This window comes from Petromyzon marinus, chromosome 28, assembly GCF_048934315.1.
Source record: "Petromyzon marinus isolate PM22_M1 ecotype Great Lakes invasive population chromosome 28, UKy_Petmar_22M1.pri1.0, whole genome shotgun sequence".
NCBI lineage: Eukaryota > Metazoa > Chordata > Hyperoartia > Petromyzontiformes > Petromyzontidae > Petromyzon > Petromyzon marinus.
In genome coordinates, this window is record NC_133694.1 from 881,421 (window position 1) to 899,178 (window position 17,758).

At 53.5% G+C, this 17,758-nt stretch overlaps 1 protein-coding gene across 5 annotated transcripts in view; it reads right to left on the reverse strand.

The window, feature by feature from the left end:
- PAX7 (paired box 7) overlaps positions 1-17,504 on the reverse strand; it is a 116,796-nt gene extending 99,292 nt beyond the window's left edge. For 2 of the 5 annotated variants that reach the window (XM_032962045.2, XM_032962048.2), the window contains exons 1-3: positions 16,436-17,501; positions 10,470-10,705; positions 3,517-3,646 (exon numbers count right to left, since the gene is read on the reverse strand). In XM_032962045.2, the coding sequence (XP_032817936.1) occupies positions 3,517-3,646; positions 10,470-10,705; positions 16,436-16,490 (421 nt within the window). In that variant the 5' untranslated portion in view covers positions 16,491-17,501. Of the gene's footprint in view, positions 1-3,516; positions 3,647-10,469; positions 10,706-16,435 lie in introns of all 5 variants that reach the window. The other 3 variants (XM_032962046.2, XM_032962047.2, XM_076070230.1) reach the window with 3 other exon arrangements.
- Positions 17,505-17,758: the final 254 nt, after the last annotated feature.

Consider the following 17,758-nt stretch of genomic DNA (forward strand, 5'->3'; position numbering starts at 1 on the left):
TACAGTCTATAGCAACTCCACGAGCATGGATGCGGAACGCGAAGTCGTAGCGAGCGTGTCATATGAACATCGGCAGAGTGAGGCCACAGATGTAGAGTGGCCCTCCATGACTCAGAGAGGGCGAGACGGAGCGAAGTGTGACGGGACGGGGGAGGAAGGCCGTCGTCAGGCCTGGAGAGCGGAGCGGGAAGAGGAGACGAAGATGAGTGGGGGGACGGTAACGCAGTGCGGTGGGTATCGCCTGAACAGGCGACACAACGCACGGGGAATGGGGGAGGGGGTGGTGATGATGATGATGTTGATGAGTGGAGATGCGGGAGAGATTCGTTTTGGATCACTACGCATGCTGATGATCCGGCTGATCATGATGATGATTGTGAGTGAAGATGTGGGGGTGATGAGGTGTTCATGAGTAAGCGCACGCGTGAACATCGCTCAGAGGTTTGGCAGAAGAATCTGCGGCTAAAAACGATTCCGATTTCACTCAGAACACAGACAAAGATCCCCCCGATAGCCTTCACAGACTGTTGGGACAAGTGCTGTGCACACAACGTAGACCTGAACAGTGACAAGCGGATGTAATATTGACACAATTGTTTCTATACAGGCACGTAACTCTCTATGTGATCGTGTATACAACACACCAGCATGCGTGGAACACAAACACACAACGACATCCGTTCGCCACCATGTTGCGTGGACGTCATCACGGGGCTTGTGCCAGGCTAGGTGCATCTTGCACCTATGCATACATTGATAAACACACGCACATGTATATATACACACATAACACTACACACACAGACGCATATATGTACCCTTGCTAACACACATACGTGTATACGCACACATATATGAACGCACGCATAAACACGTGTACGCATATATGCTACGGTTGTTAAACGATAACCGGGTAAATGGGTAACCGTTTTTAAAAGCGAATACCGGTTCAAAAAGGGAGAAACCGGTAACCGTTTCTAGTGGAATTTTAGAAACGAATGCGCCGGTCTGACACGCGCGGACGGACAAACCGCACGGCGAGGACGGTAACGGCGCGGCCCTGCAAGCACTCCCTGGCGCCGCGACTCTCAGCAGCAAGCGCCTTGGGGGATGGGTGGGGGGAGTACCCACACTGCACCCCACCACCACCACACTGCACCCCACCACCACCACCACACTGCACCCCACCACCACCACCACACTGCACCCCACCACCACCACCACACTGCACCCCACCACCACCACCACCACACTGCACCCCACCACCACACTGCACCCCACCACCACCACCACACTGCACCCCACCACCACCACCACACTGCACCCCACCACCACCACCACACTGCACCCCACCACCACCACCACACTGCACCCCACCACCACCACCACCACCACACTGCACCCCACCACCACCACACTGCACCCCACCACCACCACCACACTGCACCCCACCACCACACTGTACCACACTGCACCCCACCACCACACTGTACCACACTGCACCCCACCACCACCACACTGCACCCCACCACCACCACACTGCACCCCACCACCACCACACTGCACCCCACCACCACCACCACACTGCACCCCACCACCACCACCACCACACTGCACCCCACCACCACCACCACCACACTGCACCCCACCACCACCACCACCACACTGCACCCCACCACCACCACCACACTGCACCCCACCACCACCACCACACTGCACCCCACCACCACCACACTGCACCCCACCACCACCACACTGCACCCCACCACCACCACCACACTGCACCCCACCACCACCACCACACTGCACCCCACCACCACCACACTGCACCCCACCACCACCACCACCACACTGCACCCCACCACCACCACACTGCACCCCACCACCACTACCACACTGTACCACACTGCACCCCACCACCACACTGCACCCCACCACCACTACCACACTGTACCACACTGCACCCCACCACCACACTGCACCCCACCACCACCACACTGCACCCCACCACCACCACCACACTGCACCCCACCACACTGCACCCCACCACCACCACCACACTGCACCCCACCACCACTACCACACTGTACCACACTGCACCCCACCACCACCACCACACTGCACCCCACCACCACCACCACACTGCACCCCACCACCACACTGCACCCCACCACCACACTGCACCCCACCACCACCACACTGCACCCCACCACCACGCCGCCCGCAGGTCGACTAACCGTGGTTTGGACCCATTGTCCACCCTGGGTGGACAAGGAGGCGCGGGGGTGACGGAGGGGGGGGGGGGTGGAGGGGGTGGTGAAGGAGGTGGAGGGGAAGGAGGGGTGGTGGTGACGGAGGGGTGGTGGTGACGGAGGGGTGGTGGTGACGGAGGGGTGGTGAAGGAGGGGGTGGAGGGGGGGGGTGGAGGGGGGGTGAAGGAGGGGGGGGGGAATGAAACTAAACCCGGCCCCCTCTGCATTGCAAGTGCGACGATGTTCGTTTGTCGCTGGACATTTCTAGACCTGTGGCAAAACCCGTAGCCGGTTTTTTATGATTTTCATGGCGAAAGTGGTCATGTGGAGATCCTATCTCAGCGGCCTGACACGCATACACACGTGCAGACATGCACACAGTCCGTACAGACATGAAGACAATCAGACGCATGAAAAACACATATTTTATATCGAGATACACACACATGTAAGTATACACGTCATGATATACAAATTTATATAAATAAGTGAGTACAATACGGTGCGCCAAATACACAAACACGCACACACACACACGGCTACACAGAAACGAACGCTGTGCTAACCATGATGTTACCACTCACACACACGCGTGTACACATTTGTACAGATGCACACCTTTTACACATGAACACACAAACACACCTGTCACACATACACCTGTCACGTACAGACACACACACACCTGTCACACATACACCTGTCACGCACATACACACACACCTGTCACACACACACCTGTCACGCACATACACACACCTGTCACACATACACCTGTCACGCATACACACACACACCTATTACACATACACCTGTCACGCATATACACACACACCTGTCACACACACACAATCAGCACACACACACACAATCAGCACACACACACCTGTCACACATACACCTGTCACGCACATACACACACACACCTGTCACACATACACCTGTCACACACACACAATCAGCACACACACACACCTGTCACACACACACCTGTCACGCACATGCACACACACACCTGTCACACATACACCTGTCACACACACAATCAGCACACACACACAATCAGCACACACACACACCTGTCACGCACATACACACACACCTGTCACACACACACCTGTCACACACACACAATCAGCACACACACACACCTGTCACACATACACCTGTCACACACACACAATCAGCACACACACACACACCTGTCACACACACCTGTCACACACACACACGGGTCGCGCTGCCCCGCTCGCGCCGCGCATACCCGAGGGCACCGAAGCGCGGTCACACACGCCGTCCTTCAGCAGGCGGTCCCGGATCTCCCAGCTGAACATACCCGGGTTCTCGCGCTTGTACTCCTCGATTTTTCGCTCCACGTCGGTGCTCGCCACCTGCTGCAGGTGGCCGACACGTGGGGGGGGGGGGAGGGACACGCGCCGCCCAGTCAGCACCCAGCGCGACCTGACTCGCACGCTCACTCACACACTCAATCACTCGTACACTCACTCACTCACACACTCACTCACACACTCACTCATCCACTCACTCACTCGCACACACTTACTCACACTCACACACTCACTCACAGGCTCAATCACTCACTCACTCACTCGCACACTCACTCACACACTCACACACTCTCACTCGTACACTCACACACTCACTCACTCGTACACTCACACACTCACACACTCACTCACTCACACACTCACTCACACACTCGCACACTCACTCACACACTCACTCACTCGCACACTCACTCGCACACTCACTCACACACTCACACACTCAATCACTCACTCGTACACTCACTCACTCACACGCTCACTCACACACTCACTCACTCACACACTCACTCACTCACACTCACACACTCAATCACTCACTCGTACACTCACTCACTCACACACTCACTCACTCACACACTCACTCACTCATCCACTCACACACTGGCACACTCACTCACTCACACACTCACTCACAGGCTCAATCACTCACTCACTTATCCACTCACTCGTACACTCACTCACATACTCAATCACTCAGGTCCTCACTCGTACACTCACTCACAGACTCAATCACTCACTCACTCGTACACTCACTCACAGATTCAATCACTCACTCACTCACTCGCACACTCACTCACTCGTATACTCACTCACTCGTACACTCACTCACAGACTCAATCACTCAGGCACTCACTCGTACACTCACTTACAGACTCGATCACTCGTACACTCACTCACAGACTCAATCACTCAGGCACTCACTCGTACACTCATTCACAGACTCAATCACTCGTACACTCACTCACAGACTCAATCACTCAGGCACTCATTCGTACACTCACTCACAGACTCAATCACTCGTACACTCACTCACAGACTCAATCACTCAAGCACTCACTCGTACACTCACTCAGCGACTCAATCACTCAGGCACTCACTCGTACACTCACTCAATCACTCAGGCACTCACTCGTACATTCACTCACAGACTCAATCACTCGTACACTCACTCACTAACAGACTCAATCACTCGTACACTCACTCGAACACTCACAGAATCAATCACTCAAGCACTCACTCACTCACTTACAGACTCAATCACTCAGGTCCTCACTCGTACACTCACTCACAGACTCAACCACTCAGGCACTCACTCACACACTCACTCGTACACTCACTCACAGACTCAATGACTCAGGCACTCACTCGTACACCCACTCACTCACAGACTCACTCGTACACTCACTCACTGACTCAATCACTGAGGCACTCATTCGTACACTCACTCACTCACAGACTCAATCACTCAGGCACTCACTCACACACTCACTCGCTCACAGACTAAATCACTCAGGCACTCACTCGAACACTCACTCACAGACTCAATCACTCAGGCACTCACTCGTACACTCACTCAGTCAAAGACTCAATCACTCAGGCACTCACTCGTACACTCACTCAGACTCAATCACTCAGGCACTCACTCGTACACTCACTCACTCACAGACTGAATCACTCATACACTCACTCGCATGCTCACTCACTCGCACACTCACTCACTCACAGACTCAATCACGCAGGTACTCACTCGCACGCTCATTCACTCTCTCACAGACTCAATCACTCAGGCACTCACTCGCACGCTCACTCACTCACTCTATCATAGACGCAATCACTCAGGCACTCACTCGCGAGCCCAATTAATCACAGACGCGTGTACTTACTGATTCCCAGACTCACTCACCGACGCATTCACTCACCCGCGAGCCAATCATTCGCTCATCTACTCTTCATTCATTCATCCACTCACAGACTCAGCCACGCGCGCCTCGACTCACTCATTAATTCACTCACTCACAGACTCAGCCACGCGCGCCTCAACTCATTCATCCATTCACTCACTCACAGACTCAGCCACGCGCGCGCCTCAACTCATTCATTCACTCACTCACAGACTCAGCCACGCGCGCGCCTCGACTCACTCATTCATTCACTCACTCACAGACTCAGCCACGCGCGCCTCAACTCACTCATTCATTCACTCACTCACAGACTCAGCCACGCGCGCGCCTCAACTCACTCATTCATTCACTCACTCACAGACTCAGCCACGCGCGCGCCTCAACTCACTCATTCATTCACTCACTCACAGACTGAGCCACGCGCGCCTCGACTCACTCATTCATTCACTCACTCACAGACTCAGCCACGACGCCTTTCGCGTGCTCACTCCCCCCTTCAGAGGAGCAGCACGCGTGTATTCGTTCGTTCATTTGTTAATTCGTTCGGTCCCTCGGACTCTGGCATTCCTAATATGTTTACGCGGCTGATCTTAGCGACGATTAACGCAATTAATTAATTGCGGTAATATCTGCGCCGAGTCATTAGCGTCATCTGGAACGAACTCGTGCTACTATCCGTGTTGTGTAAATGTTTGCGCTCGTGGTGTTCATCAGAGGGGTGATCGCGCACGCGATTCGTGTCGAACGCCCACCGCGTGCAGCGAGTCGCCTGCGTTCGGGCCTATGTCTGTCAATTGGGTTGGCGTGACCCCAACAGTCGCTAGAGGCCGCTACATTGACAACATGTTGTCTGAATAACATCAAACGAACCATAATTGAATTGAATCGAGACCCTGAATCGCGACAATTAATTTGATTCGCCAGCTGCGCATCGTTAAAACCAAATATATTTATATATATACATGTGTAAGATTCCATCAGCCTTGTAAAACACCAGCGGCGCATGCCTGCGAGACGACACGGAGCCCGTGGATATCCACTCACGTGTTCTCTAATCTACACGAGCACACCGCGTGCCCCGAAGAGATACAAACACGGATGTAAAACAATCTGTATTCGTCCCCGGCACGCGTACACACACGTGTACAGCTCCGCCTCGTTACACGCCTGTGTGTGTGTGTGTGCTGGCGACCTCATCGCTCGTGTGCCCGCTAACAGCACTTGCCCCAAAAGTCTGTTTCGGCTATACGGGGAATCTTTGTCTTTGTGTCGTCTAGAACATTCGGGAGACCCACAAACCATTTGTGTCTCCCAATCTGCAGATGTTTTCCACACGGCACCAGGTACTCATTTGAGGCCGAGTCGACCTAGGGGAAGCCCAGGACCAGTTCTAATCATCGTTAGTGGTGTTGTCCGTGAGTGGGAATCGAATCTAACAGGTGGCGGGGTTTGGAGCGCAGCGCGCTAAACGCTACACTACCGCTCCCCACACATACATATACAACATGCAAAAAGACATACACACACATCCACACACACACACCGGCATGCATAAACACACATCCACACCGGCATGCATATAACACACACACACACACACATCCACACACACACACACATCCACACACACATCCACACACACATACACACACACATACACACACATCCACACACACATCCACATTCACACATTCACATGCGCGCGGTGTGAATGTGCGTGCGTTGCGTGCGCGTGGGTTCACGTGGTGAGTAAAACCGGGCAGCGACAATGGAACGAGAGCCACGGTCTGGAGTGGCGACACTCGGCGTGGTATTTACTGCGTCAACACCGCCCATGCGGCAACAGCGGGAAGCTCACCAAAGTTGTCGAAGGCTTGATGATGATGATGACGGTGACGACAATGATGATCGCGGGGGTTGGTGATGAATGTGGTGGTGGCAGTGTTCGTGGTCGTCACAATGATTCCAAGAATAATAATCATTACAATTCTCCGCTCTTTCCACAGCGCTGAACCACCACATCCCAGACTTTAACCCAAACTCCAGCAGGTGGCTTGCAGAGGAATTCCCTGATGCGAAGTCGATGCCGGCGCTAAGCGCGTGCGACAATGCACTGGGTGTTATATTCATTCTATCAACACCAACGGTGCACGTTGTAGAGTTTAAATGTTAGTAGACATGTGCCATTACGCGTTTGCTGTGTATATATGTGTGTGTGTGAATGTGCGTCTCGCCATAGCTTGTGGGGAGCGGTAGTGTGGCGGTTAGCGCGCTACGCTACAAAGCCGACCCAGCCGAGTTCACGGCCATCAACACCAGGTGCGATTATCTGAACCGATCATGGGCATCCTCAACGTCGACTCGGCCTCAATTGAGTACGTGGTGCAATGTGCGAAACATCGCCGCGAGAGAGACAAAAGCGGCCGGACGTGATGCTGGACACACACCCCCTCGTGTGCCGTGCCGGCCTTCATAGTTGCTCGCTAACAGTATTCGCCCCAACAGTCGGTTGAGGTTATACGGGGGATCTTTGTTTGGTGTGACTGAGTGTGTCTGTGTGTGCACGTGCCATTCTGACTTTGCTGTGCAGGTTTGCATTGACACCCGGGACACTTGCCAACGAGATGTTCCATCTCGACTGAGACGTTCCATTTCAAGCAAAACGTTCCATCTCGAGGACTTATCCAAGTGAGACGTTATTTTAATAAATTAATTTAAAAAATGTTCATGAACCAATGCGGCTGCGTTCAATCCCACGTCAAGTAACGGGGTGGTGGTGGTCCCGGGATCGACTCTGAGTGACCCCTCCCCCGAGGCCCCCCTGTACCTTTCTGGGTCTCTACAAGTCTCTGAGCAAGTCTCTCTGGGTATCTGCAAGTCTGTGAGCGAGTCTCTCTGGGTCTCTGCAAGTCTCTGAGTGAGTCTCTCTGGGTCTCTGCAAGTCTCTGAGCGAGTCTCTCTGGGTCTCTGCAAGTCTCTGAGTGAATCTCTCTGGGTCTCTGCAAGTCTCTGAGCGAGTCTCTCTGGGTCTCTACAAGTCTCTGAGTGAGTCTCTCTGGGTCTCGGCAAGTCTCTGAGCAAGTCTCTCTGGGTCTCTGCAAGTCTCTGAGCAAGTCTCTCTGGGTCTCTGCAAGTCTTTGAGCGAGTCTCTCTGGGTCTCTGCAAGTCTCTCTGGGTCTCTGCAAGTCTCTGAGCAAGTCTCTCTGGGTCTCTGCAAGTCTCTGAGCAAGTCTCTCTGGGTCTCTGCAAGTCTCTGAGCAAGTCTCTCTGGGTCTCTGCAAGTCTCTGAGCAAGTCTCTCTGGGTCTCTGCAAGTCTCTGAGCGAGTCTCTCTGGGTCTCTCTGGGTGGGTCTCTCTGGGTCTCTGCAAGTCTCTGAGTGAGTCTCTCTGGGTCTCTGCAAGTCTCTGAGCGAGTCTCTCTGGGTCTCTGCAAGTCTCTGAGTGAGTCTCTCTGGGTCTCTCTGGGTGGGTCTCTCTGGGTCTCTGCAAGTCTCTGAGCGAGTCTCTCTGGGTCTCTACAAGTCTCTGAGCGAGTCTCTCTGGGTCTCTGCAAGTCTCTGAGTGAGTCTCTCTGTGTCTCTACAAGTCTCTGAGTGAGTCTCTCTGGGTCTCTGCAAGTCTCTGAGCGAGTCTCTCTGGGTCTCTGCAAGTCTCTGAGCGAGTCTCTCTGGGTCTCTGCAAGTCTCTGAGCGAGTCTCTCTGGGTCTCTGCAAGTCTCTGAGCGAGTCTCTCTGGGTTTCTGCAAGTCTCTGAGTGAGTCTCTCTGGGTCTCTACAAGTCTCTGAGTGAGTCTCTCTGGGTCTCTACAAGTCTCTGAGCGAGTCTCTCTGGGTCTCTGCAAGTCTCTGAGTGAGTCTCTCTGGGTCTCTGCAAGTCTCTGAGCAAGTCTCTCTGGGTCTCTACAAGTCGCTGAGTGAGTGTCTCTGGGTCTCTGCAAGTCTCTGAGTGAGTCTCTCTGGGTCTCTGCAAGTCTCTGAGCGAGTCTCTCTGGGTCTCTGCAAGTCTCTGAGTGAGTGTCTCTGGGTCTCTGCAAGTCTCCGAGTGAGTCTCTCTGGGTCTCTGCAAGTCACTGAGTGAGTCTCTCTGAGTGGGTCTCTCTGGGTCTGTCTGAGTCTCTCTAGAACTTTGTGAGTCTCTCCGAGTCTCTCTCTGGGTGATTTGCGTGGAGTCGCGCGAGGCGCCTTCTGCTCATGGGCAGGAGGTGAGGGGGGAGGGGGCGACGAGTCACGACGGGGGGGGGGGGGGGGGCGGGGGGGATTGAGGGATGCAGCAGGGGGGGGGGGGCACGGGAACCCCGAGGCCGAATCCAGGGCCGGCCGGGGTTGTGACGGTCGCCTGGGGTGCGGGGGGAGGGGGCTAAGGAAGGAGGGGGGAGCCAGGCTGTTGCTCACCGCGTGAGATTGGGGGTGGTGGTTGGGGTGGAGGGCGAGTGGTGGTGGTGGTTGTGGTGTTAATGGTGGTGGTGGGGGGTCGATGTCATCTAAGTCGTCTCATCCATCTAACCCACAACTCCTGGGTCTGTCCTGTGACCTGCCAGCAGCGAGCCTTCCACACTTCACGTGATAGCCTCCAAGTGCACCTAGCCTGGCACAAGGGCTGTGGTAACTTCGTCGCTACTTAGTGATAGATGGTGGCTATTACTGTTACTGTTGGTGGTGGTTGTACTGCTATGATTGCTGTTCAGTGATGGTGGTCGTGGAGGTGAAAGTGGCGGTAACGGTGATGCCGATGCTTGTGCTGCTGGTCGTGGTGGTGCTGCTTCTGTTCGTGGTGCCGATGCTGCTGTTTATCGTTTATGGCCATATGGCGCGAGTGGCTGGCTGAGTGAGTGAATGAGTGTCCGGTGAATGAATGCGTCAGTGGGTGAGCGTCTGTCTGGCTGGGCTGAGTGAACGAATGAGTCAGTGGATGAGCCTCTGGTGAGGTGCCATCCATCCCATACCACCCATCCCATCCATCACTCTCACCCGGGGCTTGCTGCCTCCGATGGCCCCGGGCCGTATGGATCCGGTCTCCTGGTATCGGCACAGAATCTTGGAGACGCATCCGTGGGAGACGCGAAGCTGGCGGGAAATGACGCAGGGTCTCACGCCGTGGTGGGCCAACTCCACGATCTTGTGCCGGATGTGGTTGGGCAAGGGGCGCCCGTTGATGAACACTCCTCCCAGCTGGTTCACGCGACCCTGGCCCAGAGGGGTCGACACTGCTCGGGAGAAGAGGGGGTGGGATGGGGGTCACAAAGTGGGGGGGGGGGGGGGGGGGTCCGTTAGGTTCTCGGTCGGGGCAGTGGTGCAGGTGACCTATGGCGCAATCAGAAATGGCATCCTGTTGAAATTTACCCGAGGTATTACTTTGTGTTGTTGTTACATTTATCAGCGAAGGTCTCTGTTTAAAAGAAATGTTGACTTGTATTGACTGTGACGTTTCTAGATCCGTCTCTGAAGGGAACGATGTGGATAGTGATGTTAGTGACGGTGATAGTGGTGGTGGTGATGGTGAAAGTGATGGTGGTAGTGATGGTGATAGTGGTGGTGATAGTGATGGTGATAGTGGTGGTGATGGTGAGAGTGATAGTGATGGTGGTAGTGATGGTGATATTGATGGTGATAGTGGTGGTGAGAGTGATAGTGATGGTGGTAGTGATGGTGAGAGTGATGGTGATAGTGATGGTGATAGTGGTGGTGGTGGTAGTGATGGTAGTGATGGTGATAGTGGCCGTGTTGATCCTGCCATTGCTAGTTGATGAATTAATTACAATTAATTTAAGATATGTATATTGTATTGTTTGTTGTTGTAACTTGCTGACCCGCCCCTACTGGACATCTGTGAAAAAGAGCTTCATAGCTCATCGGATTCATCCTCCCGCAGTCTAAATAAAGATGTTGATTCTGATCAGTATTGCACCTCCGTAGTCATCCTTGGACATGGAACATCTCGTCGTTGCAGGGACGTCCCGAGTGTCGATCGATGCGTACACAACGCACGCGCGTAACGACGCGTGTACACCTACATCCCATAGAGTCTTCATTTATACAATCACTCCCAGCCAAAGACGCACACACACACACACGAGTGTATATATATACTATTAATACATTTAGAACGCACTTGTGATTTTTGTGATTATTGTGTCGTGATTATTGTGATTGCTGTGTCGTGATTATTATGTCTACTGTGACTATTGTGATTATTGTGACTATTGTGTCGTAATTATTCTGACTATTGTGACTATTGTGATTGTGTTTGTGTTTATCGTTATTTTTGTGTTTATTGTGTTTATTCGTTGTGTTTACTGGGGGCGGCACTTTGCTCCTCCATCACCTAACCTGCAGACAAGACGCATTCGTTATATCCAGCAGTGGATCGACCAAGGACTGCCCGTGACTGCACTATACCGACGATAGACTTCTAACAGTAATTGTTAAAGACATTATTTGTTTGCTTTGTTGAACATGTACAGCTTGTATTACCTTACGTCCTTGCAACTATGAACCCGGTAATCCTGAACTTAATTCCGGGCCGTGGCGAGCCAGACTGGTGAAGTATGGTCAAATAGACCCCATGACCAACGATAAATTTGTGTGGGAGGAGGAGGAGGCTTGGTTCATCCAGCAGTGGATTTGCTAACAAGACTGCACGTAATCCGTACAGTATTCATGATGTGTGTGTGGTATGCATGAACTGTGTTATATATTGTTGTTTCGATGCTGGGAATTTATATCAGGGGTCATTAGAATCCCCGGGTTTGGAATCCACGCCGTGTTTTTTTTCAATGACTGTATTTACACGGGAAGTTCATCCTCCCGTGTTCAGTCACACGGGCGCTTGAGTTGCCATCATTTTGCAAATCCAGAAAATAAATATAAGGCCCTAAATGATTACGCTTTGTTAAATATTAACAAAATAATTTTAAACATCACCGACACGCTCCTTACTTTTTTTTGCTATTTGGCGGATAGATAATCTCTCTTTCCGACCCGTTCGTGTTAAAATAATGAATTAGATCCCACACGCAATTTGTTTCGTAGTTAATTCAGTTGAGTTATAGTTCGTTGACTTTGGTTGAGTTTTAGTTCATTTTGGCGAGCCTTCGTTTATTTATTCGAGCCGCCATTGACGTGACCTGCTCTCTTCTTCGTATCAATGTCGTCAGCCGACCGAGTGGACATTAAAAATAGCTTCTTAGCTTTACGGGCTTTAGTCAGTGGGAAATCCACTCGTGGTTCTGATTCTGACAATAAGTAACGCACTCCCAGAAGGGAGTGCGGCTGATGTGATGTGTAAAGCGATAACTACGCGGTATATTTTACGTGAATAAGGAAGAGGCGGTAATTCCGTGGGCCTGGCTAAGTCCACGACTCTGCCGAAGTCGCGGGCCGGCTGCAGGGAGACTCTGAGTGGTGCCACCCGCCTCAAGGTGTCCTCCGCCTGATCTACGCACGCGTTTTTAATGATACGAAATTGTTTCGTCTCACGCGTTACAATTCCCTCCACCTGCACGTTTAGATTAAAAACTACAAGGAGCCGAAATGTATGACGGGAGCGCTTGCTAAGCGCGCGAGCGTGAGAATTAACAATCTCTGTACCGGTGTCGTCTTGAGATGGGGATGGTAGTGGGGGGGGGGGGTATGACCCCGGCACGCACGGCGCTGCTCTTGTGAAGCGTCTCACCGGCTCTCAAACATCAACACGCAGCGGGGAGTGGGGGGGGGGGCAGCACATTCCTCGATGGGAGATTATCGGCAGGGGGTGGGAATTGAACCGGGAAGTGGAATCCGCAGGGATCGGTGCGCCCGGCCCATGTGTGGTGAATGCAGGGGGGCGGGGGGGGGGCTTGCTGCGGGGCTAATCAGCATTGTTGTCATCATCATTAATCATGATTACAACAATAATCATTGCAACATCGTCATAACGGATGGAGATAACGGGCCCCGCGATCGCTCCGTGCGTCTCGCTCCGTCGGGACGATCGCGCTCACGAGCGACATAAAGCGAACACAATTACTCGTGACTGACGACACAACAGAGACACAAGGCGAGGAGGCGTAGCGCGTGATTCATCGCTCCCTGGGTGTGAGGCGGCTGCGCTAGACCGCGCGTGCTTCTATCACGTTGCGATGTGTTTATTAAATTGCGGCCCAGCTCTCCCTTGAGAGATGAGGCGTCTGGGTCCCTCAACGCGCCACTCGCCCGGTGTTTTACATCAACGGGGAATGAAGTTTCGTGTCAGAAAGCTGACACTTGGCTGAGTGAATTCCACTCACTCGCGCCTGTACGACAACACGCGCCACGCATCGGATCTCATAAGTAGCGACTGCGCGCGCATTCCGGGTTACAATTACACATTCACTGGGGGAAGAGGAGGGGGGTGTGGGTCTCAATAAAAAATACATATATTTAAAAATTACTTAAGAGCTTAAATTACTGCTAAGATGTTAATCTCTGCGCGTGTCACCAGTACCGCGCGCGAGTCACTGTCCCGACGTCAAAGAGACGTTCACGGCGAGGGCTCCTGAGACCGATTCCGCTCTTTAACGTCGGGTGGCAACAGTCGCCTCGGGTTGCTCGGATGTAAGCGGGGTAACTGCACAACCCAGCGGCGACGTTGGCCACGGACGACCCCGGTAGGTTGTTGCAAGAAGACGCCCCGGGGAGTTGCCTGCGTTGGCAGCAAGGAGCGAGTGTTGCCTTCCAAGCAAAACGGGCAGCAGTGGGTCGATGACGATCGTGGATTATTTTTCAAGGCATTATTTGGTGATGCTGCATGCTGCGTTGGCAGTGGTGCACACGTACAATTGATGATATTAATAATATCATACAAACAAACCTCAACGCGTTTGTCAGTAACTCTGTGTGGCCTTTAAATATTAATAGTACATATATATGTGTGCATGTGCCTTCCCTTTAAGGCAGCGTAATTGACGAATTTGTTCAGAGTTTGTGTTTTGTGTAAGTGTTGATGCAGGTAGAGTACTAGGGCAGGAGACAGAACAGAGCCAGAGATAAGTGGAAAGCTGCTGATGATATATTGATGCGAGAATACCCATCGCAGAGGCGAAAAAAACACAGACACATGCACAGACAGACACACGCGCACAGACACACGGACACACGCACACATGGTTTGGACATGTTTGTTTTGTTGTAGAACGGAGTTAGACTGATGGCCTTAATCTAAGTTTTCTTGTGGTTGTTGTTGTTGTTGTTTGACTTGCATCCCACTGGGATTTTTTGCACACAGCGTTGGTGTACGGTGTTTTTTTCAGGAATAATTTGCTGTTTTTTTCTCATGGATTTTCTGTTTGCACAGTCACATAGTCACTTTAAGATGTTTTTCTTGTTCGTGTTTTTTTGTTTGTTGTGGTTGCACCCGATTCAAGAGCCGAATGGCTCACAAGGCTATACCAAAATAAAGAAACTGAACTGAACAGACAGACACATGCGCACAGACACACGCACACACAAACACACGCGCACAGACACACGCACACAGACAGACACATGCACGCACAGACACACGCACACAGACAAACACATGCGCACAGACACATGCACACAGACAGACACATGTACGCACAGACACACGCACACAGACAAACACATGCGCACAGACACACGCACACAGACAGACACACGCACACAAAAAGACACATGCGCACAGACACGCACAGACACGCACACAGAGATAGACACACGCATACACAGACACACGCACACACAGACAGACACACGTGCGTGCGCGTGCACGCCGAGCGTGGTGGGACGCGGAGAGTCGGGTCGCGGCCCTGATTCAGCCGTGATTATTCCCAGTCATGTTGCGCCTAATCCTTTCATCAAATCCGTTTGCTAATAATGTTCCAGCTCGCGAGCCGCAGCCCCTCGAGCCGGGCACTCGAGACGCGTGTGGATGCGGGCCCCGGGAGGAAACACGCGGGCTGGAACGCATAGCCCGAGGCGAGAGTTGTCACTCGCTGAGATATAGACTCGCTCGCCGAGGAATAGTCTCACTCACCGAGGAATAGTCTCACTCGCTAAGACAGTCTCACTGGCCGAGGAATAGTTGTCACTGGTCGGGGAATAGTCTCACACACCGAGGAAAAGTCTCACTGGCCGAGGAATAGTCTCACTCGCTGAGAAATAGTCTCACTCGCCGTGGAATAGTCTCACTCGCTGAGACAGTCCCATTCGCCGGGGAATAGTCTCACTCGCTGAGACATCGTCTCACTCGCCGTACGGTCGTGGTCCCACGCGCGCGTGAATCCCCGAATGTCGCGCCCTTGCCCAGCGAGCTAGACCCACGTGGCCCCTCACTCCGGTGGCGACGCTGCTGCGGTTATGCTGCTCGTGGTGCACAGGTGACGTGTAACAGGTAACAAACTCAACACGTCCCGTGTCAATAATAACCCTGCGGCCTTGAAAATTACAATTACACGTATATATATAAAATGTGGCGCTTAGAGCCAATGGATTTGTATACATAGCACGCGGGATCCAGCCACTCGACGCGCTCGTCACCGACCCTGCCCGACAAGGCACAGGACTCGACACGTGGTGCGTGTGTTGGAGGTCGCGGTCTAAGCTGCAGACGCCGGCGGACATCGTCGGGCAGGAAGATCCCACGCAGCGCGTGACTCTGAGTGCCAGGGGAAGTTCTCCACCCAGCCAGGGCGCTTGGGGTTGGGGGGGGCGTGGGGGGCCACGCTGCACCCCCCCCTCCCCCGCACAACTTGGCGAGGTAACGCACTGCTTGGTGGGTAATCATTAGAGGCGCCTTAACGTGTTTGTTTGTTTAACCTTTAACAACAACAACAACAAACAACAACGACACGGGGCTCGGCTGGATTAACAAATCCCAGGATAACCCGACGCACGCACGCACGCACACGATCTGTTTAGACCACAAACACAGAGCACCACCACCACTGTTGACTCACCTTCCAGCGGGAAGCCGCTTCGGGGGTAGTTCTGTCCTGGTGCCGGGCGCATCATCCTGAGAACTCTGCTGCATAAACACCGTGCCGACAAAGTGCTGCTGATGATGCTGCTGATGATACTTCTGCTGGTGCTGCTGGCTCTGGCTGCTGCTGCTTTTGCTGCGCGTTCAATAAACCGCGCTACAAGTTGTAATACTTGCTCTCGCTTTGTCGTCGTTGTTGTTTGTGGCTGTTGTTGTTGTCGCTTTATTGTTCTCTATGATCGTGGAAATCGCCCCTCGCACGGAGGACGGAGCGAGCCGAGCGCGGCGCTCAGCTGCGAGCCGAGCGAGTAACTTCCCTTCCCACTCTTCCTCCTCCTCCTCTCTCTCACTCCTCCTCCTGCTGCTGCTGCACAACTTCTGCCTGGGTGTGTGTGTGTCTGTGTGTGTGTGTATCTCCTGCCTGTGTGTGTGTCTCTTGCCTGTGTGTGTGTCTCTTGCCTGTGTGTGTGTCTCTTGCCTGTGTGTGTGTGCGTCTGCCTGCCTGTGCGTCTGCGTGTTAAAGAGTTTTTCCGTCTCCGTCGAAACGGCGGTGGGCACGGACGCCGCCGGCTGGGTGGGTGTGGGCGGGGTGGCTCTCGCCCGGCTCCCTGCTTCGTGATCGCACCGCCGCCTCTGCCACGACAACAGCAGCAGCAGCAGCTCTCTCGCTCTCCACCCTCCTCCTCCTCCGAGTGCCTCTTCCCTCTCGTCCATGCGAGCGCCAACTTTCCTCAAGTGTCTTCTCGTTGTATCTCCCCCTCGGCTCCCATTGGCTGCGAGGTCGGGGGGGGGGGGCAGTCGGCCATGAGAGGGCAACCCTCGCCTCCGATTGGGCCGCGGCACGCCGAGGAGGTATGTCGTGGTGGTCCTGATGGTGGTCCTCTCGGTCGTGGTGGTCGTGGTGGTCCTCTCGGTCGTGGTGGTCGTGGTGGTCCTCTCGGTCGTAGTGGTCGTGGTGGTCCTCTCGGTCGTGGTGGTCCTGATGGTGGTCCTCTCGGTCGTGGTGGTCGTGGTGGTCCTCTCGGTCGTGGTGGTCGTGGTGGTTGTGGTGGTCCTCTCGGTCGTGGTGGTCCTCTCGGTCGTAGTGGTCGTGGTGGTCCTCTCGGTCGTGGTGGTCGTGGTGGTCCTCTCGGTCGTGGTGGTCGTGGTGGTCGTGGTGGTCCTCTCGGTCGTGGTGGTCGTGGTGGTCCTCTCGGTCGTGGTGGTCCTCTCGCTCGTCTGGGGCACTTGGGAGAATTTGGAATTGCGCCGCGCACTTTGCGATGTTACGAGCTTCTGTCGGTGACAATTTTTAATGTTT